The sequence below is a fragment of the Syngnathus floridae genome, chromosome 9 (genome assembly GCF_059516105.1).
Source record: "Syngnathus floridae isolate MCC-2025c chromosome 9, RoL_Sflo_1.0, whole genome shotgun sequence".
Taxonomy (NCBI): Eukaryota; Metazoa; Chordata; class Actinopteri; order Syngnathiformes; family Syngnathidae; genus Syngnathus; species Syngnathus floridae.
In genome coordinates, this window is record NC_142421.1 from 3106983 (window position 1) to 3124624 (window position 17642).

At 45.8% G+C, this 17642-nt stretch overlaps 1 protein-coding gene across 3 annotated transcripts in view; it reads left to right on the forward strand.

Annotated features, from left to right (window-relative positions):
• Positions 1–17642, forward strand: part of ccdc88ab (coiled-coil and HOOK domain protein 88ab) — a 30191-nt gene that overhangs the window by 292 nt on the left and 12257 nt on the right. For all 3 annotated transcript variants that reach the window (XM_088384810.1, XM_088384811.1, XM_088384813.1), the window contains exons 2-17: positions 115–659; positions 745–845; positions 5620–5728; positions 10050–10119; positions 12564–12622; positions 12740–12823; positions 12891–13031; positions 13470–13642; positions 14962–15043; positions 15389–15547; positions 15620–15766; positions 15839–15983; positions 16288–16466; positions 16961–17098; positions 17182–17365; positions 17454–17584. In XM_088384810.1, the coding sequence (XP_088240936.1) occupies positions 597–659; positions 745–845; positions 5620–5728; positions 10050–10119; positions 12564–12622; positions 12740–12823; positions 12891–13031; positions 13470–13642; positions 14962–15043; positions 15389–15547; positions 15620–15766; positions 15839–15983; positions 16288–16466; positions 16961–17098; positions 17182–17365; positions 17454–17584 (1965 nt within the window). In that variant the 5' untranslated portion in view covers positions 115–596. The remainder of the gene's footprint in view (positions 1–114; positions 660–744; positions 846–5619; positions 5729–10049; positions 10120–12563; positions 12623–12739; positions 12824–12890; positions 13032–13469; positions 13643–14961; positions 15044–15388; positions 15548–15619; positions 15767–15838; positions 15984–16287; positions 16467–16960; positions 17099–17181; positions 17366–17453; positions 17585–17642) is intronic.

The following is a 17642-nucleotide window of genomic DNA, read 5'->3' on the forward strand; positions in this document are numbered from 1 at the left end:
AAGAATTAAGAAATTCTTATTATTTGTATTATTATTTTAAAAATACCCCCTCCACACACACGCGCGCGCACAAACCGACAACCTATGTTCCACGCCCTATTTTTTCTCTCGGAGGTTACGCGCAAGGAAGCAAGAGAGGGATGGAGAGAGAGAAGGGGCGGTGCTTCGACCTCAGCTGCTGCTCTTCAGTCTCATTATTGACCAGGGAATGAATGGAGAGCCACGTACTTTTTTGACGACCGAAGGACTGCTGTTTGGAATCTAAAAAAGGCTGGATTATATACACCTTTTTTTTATTTCACATCTATTTAAAAGGTTCTATTTAATCTTACATCCCAGGATCTACCCGCCTTTTCTCGAAAGCTTCTGGTTTGGAAATGGCTTCGGGAGAACAGCTGGTTCGTGTCGAGACATTTGTGGAATAACCTTTATTTTTCTCTACCCCCTTCATCCTATCCAACTTCCGCTCCAAGCCGCCGAAATGCGCCTTTTTTTAAACCAGTCAACCACATGAGTGGAGTCTAAAGCAACTACACTTCACATCCCTCCCTCCTCATTTTCATTCCATATACTTGAATCAACGAGCTGGTAAAAATATGGAAAGTGAGGTTTTTAGCCCCCTGCTGGAGCACTTCATGCTGTCACCGCTGGTCTGCTGGGTAAGTCACCCAACACAATGTAGTCCAATTGATTATTTGAGGTGTGGTGATTACCCCCACTCCTCTTCCTCCTCCCCTCTCTCAGGTGAAGACGGTGGGGAAGCCCACAGTGACAGATGGCAGCAAACTGTCAGAATATGTCCATTTGGTGGATGGAGTTTACCTCAATGAGGTCATGCTGGAGATGTGAGTACCCCCGAATGCAATGCGACATCTCCAAGAGTCAGGGTCAAAAAACCTCCAGGGGGAGGGTGCATGTGATTAAAAAGTGTCACACAATTTATTTTGGCTATGAACTGAGACTCTGTTTGGGCTTTTGGGGGAGGGTAAAAGGGGGTGCGCCAGCTCTGTTCGTGTGTTGAAGGTGGTGCTTGATCATGTTTGTAAACATGAAGCGTTCAACTAGCTATGAACAGTCTTTGTTATTGATAAGAGTCATGTAAACATTTAATGAAGGTCCAAAACAGTGCTACTTAAAAAAAAAAAAACTTCTTTTTTTATCCGATGGGACATTCGGTTGAATAAATGACTGAATTGCTGAAACTCGCTCAAAGCGACCTTGTATTCATCAGTGGTGTACCTAATCGAGTGTCCAGCAAGGCCTATAATGCGCAGTCGCCCTTCCAGCCTTACCTCGCCCTCGAGGCACACATCAACCAATTCTTGAAGAAAGCTTCCAGAAGCTGTCTGCAGGGAGCGAATGTAGGCTGTGCACAATGGGACCTCGAATGTGGGCCACAGACGGGTCACATGGGTTCATTTATTCCATGTTCATGTTTGGTAGTACGGTGGACTTGATATGATCATGTCTGCCTCACAGATGAGAAGAAAAAAATTCCACTGTGACAAGTCACTCAGAATTCCACTCATATAAATTTTATTTGCCTGTGCGATGTAATATGAACGCAGCATGATGTGAAAATCTTACTCACAGCTTTGATTACTGGTTTCCTGCCTCTGCTTGGCTTCTTCATCCATTTGCTTCCTCTGCCGCTTTGCAAATTGGCTGGTTTGAACGTCGACAGTCACATTAAGATGTTTGGTGGGGGTAGCGTACTGGGCATAAGTGTTCCGAGCTTGGCAGCTGTATGCAGCCTGACAGGAAATGGCCAGTCACAGCTTTGTGTGTACATTTTTTTTTCCCAATGATTCTATCTCAGCATGGCACACACACACACACACACACACAGTGTGTGTGTATTTGTGCGCACGCGTGCATGTGGACATTTGTTTTTGCAGTCAGGCAGCTGTCGGTGGTCTCATCCTGGCAAGCGATCCACACACAAGGCCCACTGTGACGGTCAGATTGTAGCGTTTATACGGCGGGTCTTTGTCTGCTCTCTCGCTTTATTCCCGTGACAACACCAGCTTGTTAATAATTGTCTAAATTGGAATGCGTTACGAGAGAGCTTTGTTTTGCTGGTGCGATAGCTAAAAAAAAAAAACTATCGTAGCTGATAAATTTATTTATTGCTACTCTCATTGGAAGTTTACGGTCAACCAAAAACAAAGAGAATCGTGCCGTCCAGAAGACGGCGGCGGGACGTCGGGATTATCTAACGGTTTACTCCCGACGCCCAGATGGTAACCTTGGCAACCCCCTCCCTCCCCCCACCTCTGTCCTCTCATGACTGTCATTACCCAGCCAATTAGATGACCTCCTCACTCCTGTCAAACCAATTAGCTCGGCCACGCCGTGAGGCGGAGCCAATTAAAAATGTTGACATATGACAGAATGAAAAGAATCTTGACACCCCAATCCTCATTGGAGTTGCTTTTATTTGGGGCATTCCTGTGGTGCTGCATTCCAGATTGATCCAATTATAAATAAATCAATCTGGAAAAACTATTCTTCCAGATGTGTAGCGATACACACAATGTAGCTCTTTGATAGTCGCTAACATAACTGAGGCTTGACTCCAAAATCAACAGAGGCTACGTTGTGCTAAAGCTAACGACATACACGAACAGTGCCGTTTTCATTCCCAGCGTGTGTGTCTTATCTTCGACTTGCTTCACACTCGGCTTATTTTTACTTCCTCTTAGCACTTATTCGTTCTCTCCCTCATCCTTCCTTCGCGCCTCATCTCCTCTGCCCCTTCCCCGCTGTCTTTCTACTCTTGTTTTCTTTCGAGCTTCTGTTTGGCGAGCTCCGGCTGACATAGTTGAAATTCCAGCTGCAGGGATGCAGAAGTGCTGCTGCTGCTGAGATGTTGGAAGTTGGCACGCCTCGCTCCTCCTCACTGGCAAAACCACACAGCTCTTGGAAATCTGTAAAGAAGTGCAGGCTCTGCCTTAAAATCCGACATTCCTGGCAGTCGTCTTTGCGTCTGGCGTTAAGCAATGATGTGTTTATGTGAACCTTAAAAAGTGCCACAACCAAGGGCATGCTAACCCTCAAAGAAATGGTCAAACTTCACACGCTGATGAAGCCAATTGAGGTTTACTGTCAAACTAAACAAAAAGGCTCTGCTAGCTTGATGCTAACACACAATGTAAAATGCTGGAGCTGATGTGCTGCATTAATGCAGACTCGACACTTCCTCCATCTGTTCCACGCTAGAGATGAGAGCCTCCCATGTAGCGTTAGCCACTTTGCCAGGAGCTGCATTTAAAACGCATTAGGTTCGGAAATGAAGTGCAAACCAAACTCAATTAGGGCCTTGTTTTTTTTTCTGATGAAGAAATAACGTCCAGGAGATGCTATTAGCTCTGTCGGGAAGATGGGGGCAATTGTTGATGGAATTTGCGTCCAACTTTGGAATGTAAAGAATGGAAGAAACAAAGACAAAGCGGAGGGGGGGAGTCTATTAAACGAAAAAAAGTCAAGGAAATTCTTAACATAGCGAGGTCACATGGTCTGTTCATGTGGCGCTACTGTCACCATAGAAGAGCGACTTGCTCTCCAAATATACCAAAGTACTTCATGTGTATTTACTTTCTAAAAAAACAAAAGCTTAGCTTTTGTTTTGAAGTACATATTAAACATTTAAAGAATGTCAAACATTTTTGGGCTCTTCCAACATTCTCTGATTTAACAGGTTTTCGTTAGCATTGATGCTAATAAGCAAATGCTCACCCCCCCCTTGATTCCTGTTAGCGGTTTAGCTCCCATGCTAGTTGTGTGTCTGTGTAATCACACCCACACACACGCTCCGGCTATGTTTGGACAGACACGTGGCCAAACGAAGCCTTTCCTTTCCCTTTTTGTGCGTGTGTGCGTGGCCGCCCATGCTGATGTTAATGCAGGCTGTCATATATAGGTTAACACGAGTCCGCAAAGCACGCAGCCAATCGGAGAACGGCGAAATCCCCAATGGCTGCTGAATTCGGGCTCGGCGACACAAGCGATGGTTAGGATTATCGACTGTCTGTGTGCCTGTCTGTCTTTCCGTCCCTCCTTAATCTATTTGTCTGCCCAAAGCCTTAAGTTTGATGTATCAGCAGGAACAGCAAGGGGGTGAAGATCTTGGATTTTTTCCACCCACCGCCGAAAGAATTTAATCCTTATTTTGTCGCCTGGTGTTCCCCAGGGGGTTCCATTCGTGCAGTATCAGCACTTGGATGGCATTTTCTTATCCTGGGCTGCCATGTCCCTCACGAACAGATTTTTTTTTTTCATTTGAAACAAATTCCAGGTGTCTCTCTGAAAGCATCTTGGACATTACGTTCGATGAAACCTTATAACAATTCCAGACAAAACGAAATACTTCCTGCACGTTTGCCATATAACAGATGTTTTTTGTATTCAGCCAAATTTTGGATTCAGGCCGGCGACTTTTTTGCTTTTCACATGACCCTTAAGTGTCATGGAATGTGGAAGGGCCACCACCATTTCATTGCTCCCCCGCCCAAGCTCCTCGCTCTGACAGGATTACAGCCTCTACTTTTTTAATTAAGGGGTTAAATAGACCCCCTACTATGTACTCCTAAGGGGCCCACGTGTTTGTGTGTGAGGCAGGTCATGTGACTGCTAATTCAACCCATTAAAAAGAGCCCCGTGTCTCTGATTAGCATTAATAGTGGGGGAGGGCGGGGGCGGGATCAAAAGACTAATTAACGCATCGGCCAAGTCGAGACAACATGGTCTGTTTTGAGTTGGAATTCAAATTTGTTAGCAGATTGTTGCTAATTGCTAAGTGCAAGACCTCATTTAGTAAATGTGAAAAGCCTCAGCTAACAATTGTGAAAATCGACTTCAGTCTATACGAGGTGACCTAAATATGAGGGTCAAGTGTGTGGGGGGAGGAGACGACCTCCTGTGAATGTATGCATGCATGCGTGTCGCATCTGTGCTTTCCGTCGTCCATACATAACAGAAGGCCGCTTTTAGAACAAAAGCCAAAGTGAACAAACAGTGATAATAATAAATAAAAAGTTTTGAGAAGCGCTTTGATCATGGTGGAGGCCTTTGTTGTCGAGTTAATTCGGGCAGATATGCAAATGTCAAGAAATGTGGATCCTTGCGTGAGTGTGCGGAATGTTCTCGAGCGTGTTGACACCCGCGATAACGCCGCTCGTCATGCACGCTACCTTGGGTGACACGCGTTTAAATCGAGTCGCTTCTAGCTAGCTACATGATGTACACGGACAGGACAGGAGGAATTGCTTAGAAGGTAATAGACACCACTTTGTGTCAGCGCACGGATTGTTCTCAACACGTAAAAAGAGCTGCTGAAAACGGCAACTCATGCTAAGTCACTCGAGACGCTAATGGGTTAGCCACTTAACAGCTAGCCAACGGTGCAGTCTCATTGGCTGACACCCACGTGACTCACCAGGCCAGGCACCACCTTTGAAAGCCTTCAATACCAAAATTTCCACACGGGTCATTTTGACCCGCAACATAAGATGGTTGAAGAAGTGTGTAAGAAAATTCCGAATACATCTCATGATTTCAACATGGAATATGAACACTAATGTTACTGAATGACATCATTTTGATCTATCTTCCCACCAGAAATCCCAAGGCCACAGTGCAGAGGACCAACAAGAAGGTGAACAATGACCCCACGCTGCGCATCCAGAACCTTTCCATTCTCATCAGGCAGATCAAAGCCTACTATCAGGTAGAAATGATATTCTTTCTGTTTTAGCTCCTCAAGAAAACAGGTTGGATCAGATGAAGGTCAAGATTAACTGAGAGTTAAAGTCAGACCTTTTTAGTCTATCTGGTGGTGAATGGAAAAGCTATTGATCATTGTTTTTTTCTTCGCTCAAGAGGAGCTCAAGTGAGGCGAAAAGATTGTTTCTTTTAACACCTCTGCTTGGTTAATCTCATTGAGTGCATGGACGAGAGACAATGCAAGCAAACGATGAGCCCGCTGTGTCTGCACCGCTTGGTTTAATCCTCTCTGCTCATCTCTCGGACGGACGGCTTTTAACCATGCCGCCACTTATGTGCGTCTGCAAGCTCAGCTTCTCAGGGACCACCGACAGGTCCAAGTCCTGCCACGCCCCAAAACGGCACTTTAGGGATTTAATTGCTGCTTTTATACTGCATGTCAAATTGCCTTCATGCAAAATGCAAAGCTCTTCTAGCTCGCATGCTGTGGGTCAAATTGACCCGTGAACATGCAGATTCCATTCAGAATGAACTGTAGCTTCCTACTTGGTTTTCAGTCTCCGCTTCTGTGGATGACTAAACCAGATTACGCTTTCCTGTGGTGATTTTGGTCCCTTACCGGTTTTTCCCATTTCCCGAGCCGCATGGCTGCGAACCCTTTCTGCTGTCCAAGCTAATGGTCTTAACAGGTTTGCAGCTGAGCCTGCTCGTGTCCGCGGCCGACTTGGTACGCTCCACTGCCTTCCCCACTTCTTGATCTTGTTTTTCAATTTACATGTTGGTTTTTGATGGCGAGCGCCCCGTCGTTAAAGCAAATGTCCAGTAATGCACACGTGGGCAAAACGACTTCTCTTTCAAGGCTTTATTGAATTAAACTCTGGTGTCGGGGGGAAAATCAAATTTATTAACCGCTGTGGAAGCACCCAAGGCGGACACTTGTAGACCTTGCTGCCCTTCCCCCATTTCCTGCATGCCTTTGCTTCTGGCCCTTCGTCCCATAAAACACAACGTTAACGCGCGGGCTAACGTTAGCTTATACGCGACTGGTGTGTGGGTTCAAACTTTTCAGGTTCGGTTTCGGCAGATTGCGTAGGAGGCCTTCAACGTCTAGACGGGGGCTCCTTCACGCTTTGATTGAAGAGTATGGTGAACAGATCATATTCGGCCAGATGTGGTCATCTAGAAAGCGTGTTTCCGCCTGACTATAATCTTACATAGTCATGTTTGAGCTGTCGAGCAAAGGTTTCTATTTCTTTTTAGTGGGCTAAGTCTAAACTGGGCCACATTTTAATTTAGCGGCCTCGGTTTTGACTTTCTCCGGGGGCGTACGATTATGCGGCTCTGGCTAGCTGAGCTACATTCTTGCCTGCTTTTTTGGTGGCTTCTCACTTCTCCCTTCCTCTTATTTCTTCACATCGCGACGTTCCATCTTGCCGTGTCACTCGTTGTCGGTTTCGGTTGTATTTGTCACGGCGACCTGATTTGCACGACCTCTGTCCGCTCGAACGAGAAGCGACGGGAACCTTTTAATTCCCGAAACGAAGTATGAGGAAGTGCGAGTTCCAGGTACATGATGAACATTATCATTCCGTAGCTGTTGCTTCTCTCTGAATCACAACATCCATCCTGCTAATTTCCCTCGGGTGTGCAAAGTGACTTAAGCGCGAGCTGACGCATGCAATAACAAAGTCTGCCGTGGCTCACAAAGATGCTCTGTTCATCTTTGAAAGCAAAAAAGAAAAAAGAAAACAAGACTCCCTCACATTCTGTAGCGACGCACTGCACGCTTGCTCGTGACTAAATTGAAGCCTTCTTATTTTAGTCGCCAGCAGTTATTTTTATATGGACTCGGTCACAACGTTTACACATATTCCAATCAAGCCCGGAATTCCCCCCACGCCGGCTCGCCCCTTTCGGCGAGTCACGAGTAAATCGGTTTATTAGGGCATGTGCTCGCTCGCCGTGGGGCAAATGCGTGTTGTCATGCACGCTCACATGCTCCTCACCACTCGTTGTCGTTGATGATGCGGCCTTCACGGTAATCATGATAAGGGGACGTTCACAACCATTAGCCATGCAAGCAATTAAAAAGTACATTTTTGTTCTAGAATATGTTTCGTGCCAATATCGGTTCTTTGTTGTGCGTCCAATTGCGACACTGCTTTTTGCGCAGCGATTGTTAGATCAGGTGTCAAGTGGCTTTTCCGTGGAAGTGCGTGTTTGGACAAAAAGAGGAAGTGCCTTTCTTCTCTTTTGTTGGTGGAGTTTGCAGAGAGAAGTACCCCAGAGAGATGTGTGTGTGTGTGTGTGTGTTTGCACATGTACTGTACTGCACTGTACGTATTAGGGCATGCAGAGCTTATACTACTGGAGTCTTCTCACCCCCCCCCCCCCCGTTTCTATGGCAACGGGGCTCGGTGGGGCTGCAGAATGGGTGTGATTCATGCTTTTAAGGGTTCAGGCGCACACACACGAGAAGCGTCACAATCGGCCCCCCTGTTGAAGCTATACGCCGTTAGCGGAAGTGGGCGGAAAGGTGGGAGGTGAGGGGGAACTAGTAAAGCAGACAGGGCTCACTGTGAGATGGAAACAGTGGAGAACCTGTCCACTGACTCACATTTAACACCACCAAAAAATCGTTTTTTATTTTTTTTTAAAAGGGTTCTGGATATGACGCTCCAAAATTGAGCATCAACCTGAAAAGGCTCTCAAACAAGACGACGCCTGTCAATATGTTTGATTAGCTGCCGACGTTATTTATGATTATCCATCAACTGTAACTCAAGCGAACCAGTCTTGGCTTTTGTGTTGTGATACGTCCCCCTTGACCCAACACGCCTCTCCATCAATGCGTCTAAACGTCTCCGTGGGATGGAAGATGAGCTACAGCCGAGCGACTGAGATTCCCTGCCGGAATCAATAACGGGAAAATATAGTCGGCATGGAGGGGGGAGGAAATGTGGAAAGGAGGAGGGGGGTCGCGCTTTGAGTGGGCAGTGATGGAATCAAGACTTCATCCTCCCCCTCTTCCTTCTCGCCTCTGCTTGTCTTCACGGCTCCCTCCTGAGTTTGCCGTTTTTGCAATACTGTCGTGACATGAAGTGACATCATGTGACATAATTAACCGGAGTTTTCTATTTGACGAGTCAACACGATATAAGACGGGGATGAGGATGGAAGGTGCGCACACACGTGCTCGCCTTCTTGATATTAGCAGCGCATCGCCGTGACAACCTTGCATCTCTCTCGCTGGTTCTTCCACCCGCAGTGTCCATGTTTTATGCATGAGAGCCGCTAAAGCCGCACCGCCGGGATAATCTGAGAGCAATATTAGGCAGCTGTGTTTTAGCTGTCGTATTAGCTCGCTGCTAATCCTCAAAGCGTTTTATTCCGTCATGCCTTTCCTTCACGTTGTAGGGTGAGTTGGGGAAAGGTGCCGGCAGATGTAGTGGACATTTTGTCAATAATCATCAATCAATAACTGGATGTGTTGAGGATTCAGTTTGACCTAATTCGGTGAGTCTCGTGACATCTTGAACAGAAAGCATCGGATGAAAAAAATCACAGTGTTGCACTCTCATGACACCAAAGGTTTAACTCAACTGTGACATCAATGACACTTTTTTCCACTCTGGTCATGAATTTCAATTCTTGCCACAATGTAAATATTGCCAAGATGCTAAAAAGAGTCCATGTCCTCCGTTCTCATGCCAGATTGTCATCGTCCATCTGTCGCTTGAATGTAAGTGGAGCACAGAGTTCCCACTTCTCTTATGCAATCAGCTGGTTTTTTTGTTGTTGGTATTTTTTTCGTTTATTTCTGTCCCAGTGTCAAATCCTAAAGCCAGGAAATGGTTTCGACACAAAGTCCATTGTGTATTTGTTGATAGTATGTGTTGGAAAATGTCCGACACTCCATTTCAGGAACATTCATCGTACTAAATCGCAATCTTGGTCATGGAACAAGTTCAACTGAAATATTTAAATTAGCTGACCACCTGAGAAATTACAGATCAGTAAAGTGCGTCCTGATTTTTTGCGGATGTCCGCCATGTTTGTTTGTGTATCAATCTGGCAGGAAATACTCCCCCCCCGACCCCCTACTCCTTGTCCACCCTCTTCCTGTTTGAATTATTCTGACCTGGGTTTAACCCGCCTTCAAATGACTTGAATGGCCAAAAGGAAGGTTCTGACCCACGTGTGTTTGCTTTGGAAGGATGTGGCGCTAAACCGGACAATGTCGTAATTGTGTGTGTCGCGTGAGTCACCTAATGGGGTCTCCTTTGAGTTGACTTGATTGACTTGATTTTTTTTGTCCATAACAGGAGACACTCCAGCAGCTGGTGATGATGCCCCTACCCAATGTGTTGGTCCTGGGCCGGAACCCTCTCACCGGTAAGCCTTCCGCTTAATTTTGCTGGGGTGGGACTTCGAATTTTCAAGAGTTCACTCGGCGGTCACGAGCGATTTTTTCCGCAGCTTCACTTTCATCGCATCGCTACAATGCTACGATAAACCGGATTTCATTTTTCCGCCGCTTTGATGTTTCAAATGAGTTTTTCTTGCGACACTGAAATGTCGTCACCCCCCCCCCTCCAGTAATTAGACTTCCCCTTCCGTGCAGCATGTTGACAAAAAATTACGGATTACAGAAAATAAAACATTTTGCTTTGACCCACTGAACCCGGCGCCGACATTGGATACGTCTCAAAGCTCCACGGTCTTAAAACGTTTACATTTCACGCTGACGCCACAGTGATCGGTTTGACCTCGGTAGCCCAAATCTGCTACCTTCTATTGGGGTGTGTTTATATATCGTGTTTCCCTACAACGTTTCTCATCAAACCCGTCCAATTCCTCACTCGGCCCACCTTTATCTCTCTTTCACCGCCGCCTTTGCCATCACATCATCTCTTTCATGGCCTTTCCGCTCTCACGGCTTTAATTTAAACGCGCCATGGGTAAATAAACGAACAATAAGAGGCTGCCGCGGGCGCCTGCGCCGAAGGATAACTGGCTTATTGTCGGAATAACGAGAACCGCTGTCCTGAATATTGGAAATAGGTTGCAGGCTCTTCTATTTATAGGTGCTTGCATTTAAATGGCTGATTAAAAAAAAAAAAAAAAAAGGAGCCTGAACTCAAACTAGCGTGATGTCATTTTAAAATAACAGACAGTTACGGGTGGTGGCTTGGAGCTAGCGGACCAAAGCAGACTGGAAAATTCAAGACAAATATTTTTTTTTTCTTCTTCAGTCAGTCAACAAATCTGGCCCGGCGACTGCTCACTGCAAGTCGTTGGAACATGTGGCTTTTATTATGTTCTCGTTGGTTGGTTGTTGGTTGGGGGGAGGGGTTCCTCCCCAACAGTGGGAACTTACTGTTCGACCCGAATGCTCCCGACGAAATCTCGTTTTGATGGCCTCGCTCGCGTGTAAATGTCAACAGGCATGCACACTGCCGCCTCTGTGTGGTCCTAAAAGTCATCTGGCTCATGTTTTTGCTGACCGTCAATGTTGTTTTTGTTTTGTACGGACCCCCAAACTGATCCGTGGTATGAAGGGAGAGCTCTGTGGATTGAAACATTGTCATGTTTGTTTTTAAATGACTCATTAAATATAAAAAAAGGACATTGTGAGTGACAAACGCACCTGTGCCGAGTCAACTGTTGTTCACCGACAGCTGACAGAAGCTTGAACCAAAGTTTGCCTAGATACTTGCATGCAGTTGAATTATAAAGGGAAAAAAAAAAAGCAAATCTTCATAATAATGCCAATAAATCATTTTAATTATTATCTTTCTGGGTACTTTTCCTCGCTGATCCTTTACGACAACGAGGCTCATTAAATGATTCCCGGCAAAGCAACATCTGACTGTCTGTGTGCGTCGTTTTTTTTTTTTTTTTTCTAATCACAAATATGCAAGTCATGCCGAGTGAGTGTATTGATCCCGCAGTTGAGGCGATTATAGCGATGAGTCACCACTTGTCATTTACGCTTTGAAAGGCAGGGTGAGTCAGTGTCCTTGATGATCGAGCAGGAAGAGGAAGCAAGAGATGATTCAAAAGAAGGGATGATAGATAAATGGAGAATGCCCCCCCCCCAAACTTCTCATCTGTCCCTTTCCCCATCTCTGTTTGTGAGTTCCTTTGTCTCGCTGCCTTTCATCTCTCCTTCCTGCAGCGTCTCCTTGCTGTCTTGCTCGCTATCCATTATTTGTCCTGCTTATCCTCGCTGCCGAGCTAAATCCGCTCCCCCGTCTGGAAGCGGCAGCGCTAATAGAAGTTCCCGCTAAGCCGTGCAGCGGCAAAAAAATTGACCTTTGTCAGACATGAACTCATCTAGGCTCTCCAAAAGTCCCGCTGTGAGCATCAATTATCTGCTTAACACTCATGGGACATGAGGTACACTTGAAAAACCAAATCATATTCAATACGCCCTTGAACTTTTTGAAAATGCTGTTTGAATTTTTTTTATATGTATTTACGGACTTGATGAGTTTGTGACCTTTTTCACGGCTTGGTCAGGCTTTACAAAGTGAGCACTATTGTTCCCGGCTTCTATCTCGTGTTCAAAAGGGGTAAAGTCGGAGGTTAGCGATCTTCTTTTTCGTCTGATTGCCAGTGTTGCACACCCTCGTAAATCACGATGTCACGACTCGACACCCAAAACAGCAATGCAGCCGTCGTGTCTTATGCTTACTCATTGCGACACACGCATATTTAGCTTCACAACACCTGGTTGAAATCCAGAAGATGAGTCGAGGCCTGTAAGGCTCACTGACAGATGTTCACTCAATTTTCTTCAAGGAAGGATTTAAAAATAATTCTGTGATCTTTAGAGCGAGGTCTGGAGGAGATGAAGAAACTCCTGCTGCTGCTTCTAGGCTGTGCTGTTCAGGTAAGTGCCGCCTCATGGTTTGAATTTGGAAATACTGTTCTTAGTTAGATTTTTTTTTTTATATTAAAAATAATTTCATAATGCACGTGGCCAAGCAAGATTTTTTTCTGTCCCCAGTGTGAGAAAAAAGAAGATTACATCGAACGCATCCAGACTCTGGATTTCCACACCAAAGCTGCCATCGCATCCCACATCCAAGAGGTGAGCGTCCCTCACACGAGTGTCTTCCCGCCATCTTCTCACTGACATTAGAGTGTACTTTTTAAAGGTAACACACAACCACGAGAACGTCGTGGACCTGCAGTGGCTGGAAAGTGGGGACGTGCCCGCCGAGGACCTGGCGAGCCTGTCCCGGAACCTGGCCTTTCATCTCAAACACGTGGTGGACGACAGGGACGCCCAGCTGGAGGTGAGGAGATATGAGGAGGTTTTATCGGGACTCAAAGGGCTCGCTACCATGTTGTGGAAGGTTTACCACAAGCAAGTGGCCTCAGGAAGGAAAAGGCTGTTAACTGTCTCATGGATGAACGATTAGCGTGTTTTTCTTAGCATTCGCGCATCGGTGGAGTTTCCAGCCATAGGGGGGCACATGCCTACGACTGATACAAACACTGTGTGTGTGTGTGTGTAATTGCCTCCAGATTAGCAGTGTGCTATCCAGAAGTTCTCAATTAAAAGTCCATTTCCTGTCACAGCCTGGGGATCAACAGATTGTTTGTGTGGCGGCGGCCATTTTGTTGTAGTAATGCCCCTTTGTTTCTAGTAACCAGATTTGTCATATCGGTTTAGAACACAAACTGTTTAGATTAATGTGTGCCAACTCAAATTCTTCTCGACTGTGGTCCAGACTATTGTGGAGCTGACCCAAGAGAGGGACTGTATCCAGCTGTCCCCGCTGGGTGGCGGTCCGGCCCAGTCACCCAACGGCTCCCCGAGCATGAGGAGGACGGAAAGCCGGCAGCACCTCTCCGTGGAGCTGGCTGATGCCAAGGCCAAGATTAGACGTCTGCGCCAGGAATTGTGAGTAACCCTTTTGCTTCTGTAGCCGATATTTTTCGACTTCCCGATTCACGCTTCACGGACTGTACCATAATGACTCAAATGGCTGACTGATTGTGAATTGACTAACTTGTTAGTTAATGATTTGCTACTTGACACAAATCTTGATTGATGATTTAGCTTTTACTTTGGATTTTGCGACTTCCAAGTTCATAAAGATTTGACGATGCCATTTTGAAGGACATTCGTGGTCATTCAAATGGCCAATTAAACAAATAACCAGCCTGCAAGCTAGCTAAAAATTAGTTAATTCCTGATTCACATAGGCGTATAGGAACATTAATAATACAAGATAGCAATGTTTATATATAGCGCAGAGTCCAAATAAGTGAAGCCACTCAAAGTATATATATATATGGCCTTTCGATGAATTATAGAGCTTCTGTTCGCTGTGTTTGCTTTTATTTCAGCAAAGAAACATTTGTGTTGACCATACAGCAAGTTTGTTCTTTTCTAATTAGAGGGGCTGGCGTCAAATATTTAGTAGTTTTAATGAGATTGCTTTGTTCCAACATGGAGCGTTAAATGCTAAAATGGATGACAACAAGTCTCCTCCGTGGAAATTGGACTTGTTTGTTGCGGCGCTCCATCACTGTAGGCGCCACTCTTTTTTTTTTTTTTTTTTTTCTTGGAAGAGGAACGGGGAATAAAAGCCAGGCTCATTGGTTGTTGTTGTTTGTTGGTTGCTATGGTATTGACACAAACTAACATGCAAAACTAGGTATGTTGTACATTTCAAACACAATGAAACACAAGTGTGGAATAAATAAAGCATAGCAATGGGGAGTTTTCAAATATAGTAGCAGGGCATGAAAGTGTTTGCTTAGATGCAAAGTACGTTAAACCGTTAGCGGCCCGACCAGCTCTATGCAAAACATGAGCCTGCAGCTATTCTGCAAGGCACAATCTGACAGGTGATTTAAGAGAGGAGAGGAGAAGTGCTTAAATGAAAACAGAAATACATAAAGGGATCCCCAAGAAGGATGCCATTGCCTTATTGAGATATCATGAAGCTGCAGACACATTTGCATGTCGTTTGTTGTTTATCTCGGAGTTGTAACTGTCATTTTGTGTCGAGTTTGACGCTCGGCAGACGGAGCTTGTTGGAAGTTGTAGGAGTCATATTCAGGTCAAGATGACTGGGGAATAAACATATGCGCTACTGTCTGTCTTGGGAAATTTTATTCGGTACGCTGTTATGGTTGTCATGGTGTGTATTCCCCACTGTTCAATTAATTGAACAGTTGTCGTAAAAACGCTCATCTTTGCTGTTTTTCCAGGGAAGAGAAGAGCGAGCAGCTTCTGGACACACGGCAGGAGCTGGAGAACATGGAAGTAGAGCTCAAGAGGATCCAGCAAGAGGTGAGTCCAACACAATATAATCGTACACATCCTACGACTCGTGTGTGTGTGTCTTATCGCTGTGGCTCTTAATTGGCTCTAGCTCATTAGCGGTGGCTATAATTAGCACTGTAGCTAGGAGCGGCAACCTGGCGGAGCATTTGGTAGTGAGCGGCAGCTAATTGAGCAGGAACACTGTTGGCCATCTAAGTAAAGTGGAGGCTTTCCTCAAATAAACACAACTGTTGGAGCTCTGTTGCTCACCAAAACAGCAGCACCTAAAGAGTCATGTGAACACTATTTCCGATGAATTAAAATGTAAATCGTTTCCATTAATGTGTGTAAATTGTCTTTCAACGTGTCAAGAGCTACCAACTTCTGTCAGACGCGCGCTCGGCCCGGGCGTACCGCGACGAGTTGGACGCCCTCCGGGAGAAAGCCGTCCGCGTGGACAAGCTGGAGAGCGAAGTTTGCCGCTACAAGGAGAGACTCCACGACATCGAGTTCTACAAGGCGAGAGTGGAGGTACGGTCAATGAAAGCAACACTGAAAAAAAGTCATTCTAAATTCTTTTTTTTTTTTCTCTCTCTGTTGTAGGAGTTGAAGGAGGACAATCAGGTCCTGCTGGAAACCAAAACTATGCTGGAGGAGCAGCTGGATGCCAGCAGGAGCCGATCTGACAAACTGCACCTCCTGGAGAAAGAGAATCTGCAGTTGAAATCCAAAATCCACGATCTGGACATGGTATGACATTTGGAAGGAAAATGTTTTTTTTTTTTTTTTTTAGCCCCTCTGAAATCAAGCCCTTTCCATCAGGAGCGAGATTTAGATCGCAAGCGAATGGAGGAGCTGTTGGAGGAAAACCTGGTGCTAGAAATGGCCCAGAAACAAAGCATGGATGAGTCCTTACACCTGGGCTGGGAGCTGGAGCAACTATCCAAGACTCCAGAGCTGACTGAGGGTAAGAAGAAGAAGCAGGTGCCACAAACATCCTGACCTCCGTCCATTGGCTGGAGTCTTATCATTAATATTCAGCAGCTCCTGGAAGATAATCTGTTCTTTGGAGTTATTAAAGCTATTAAGAGGTTTAACTAGCTAGGGATCTGGTTAATGACTTGTTTGCTGAAATAGCATTTCAAAGCGTTTAACACCTGGAGCCTAGCATGGAAAATTAATTTAGAATTGATTACCGCTACATAAAAAGCTGTGTTTTAATTTACATGTTGACAAAGCCGCATTTAATCATCCGCTCGTTGCCGCCTCAGTCCCTCAGAAGTCCCTCGGCGAAGAAGTTAACGAGCTGACCTCCAGTCGTCTGCTCAAGCTGGAGAAGGACAACCAGACGCTTCTGAAGACGGTGGAGGAGCTCCGAGGAGGCGCCGGATCGGACTCGGTGGCCAAACTGGGCAAAGTCAGCCAGGAGAACCAGAAACTCGTGCAGAGAGTGAGCAGTATTATTTTTATTCCTTGGGGAGGGGCACAACAGGGCTCTGTTTTGGAACCAATGCTTTTTAGCTCATTTCTGATGCTATTACATCCACCCCCTGACGATTTGACATTTTCCCACACCAACAGAAGTACCAGAAAGAAAAGTATTTGGAGAGGGGAAGAAAAGGAGCATGAAAGCCAAGTTGTAAATCGTACCAGCCTGACTTTGCCTTTTCTTTCCCCGCTCAATGACATCCTAAACAGCCCTTGGCCGGAGATACGCCTCTTGCGAGCCTGCTAAGTGGCACCTTTAGAATTCTTGTTGTTCTTCCTATACAAAAGCGGCGGTTTTATTCCAGCGAGCACTGATGTCTTGGCAGCACTGCTTGAAAAAATGTAAAAATTCATATGTAAATGAATTTACATATCGAAAATTATTTTTGTCTTTTTTGGCAAAAAAAAAATGACAATTGACTTAATACAATTTTTAAATGACTAATTTGTTTGCAGCTGGAGCATCTGGAAAGCGAACTAGCGACCGAGAAAGAATCTCTCCGCTGCGCCGAATCTCTGAGCACGGACCTGATGAAGGAGAAGGCCTTACTGGAAAAGACACTGGAAACGTTGCGGGAAAACTCAGAGAGACAGGTACCGGATCACAATAGTGATCAGGATGAGGCTTGAAACCGGACCTGAATCTTGGTCTAACTTGAGCTGTGTTGTCTCGGCAGCTTAAAGGTCTGGAGCAGGAGAACAAGCACCTCAGCCAGACGGTGTCGTCCCTGCGCCAGCGCAGCCAGGTCGGCGCCGAAGCTCGCGTCAAAGACGTGGAGAAGGAGAACCGCATCCTCCACGAGTCCATCTGCGAGACCACGGGCAAGCTCAACAAGATGGAATTTGAGCGCAAACAGCTGAGTGAGCTAACGTCTCCGCCAGCGCTTTCTCGTGTGTCTGTTTTCTTTTCCTCGGTGGGATCAACACGCCGGCGGCTGCTTGTCTGCAGGGAAAGAAGTGGAGGCCTTGAAAGAGAAAGGCGAGAGAGCGGAGGAGTTGGAGGTTCTGATGCAGAAGCTGGAGCGGGACAATGAGAGTCTGCAGAAGAAAGTGGCTAGTCTGGGAATTACCTGCGAGAAGGTTGGTTTTTGTGGAGTCTACCAAGGGTTGGCACATTCAATGTTTTTTTTTTCCCTCA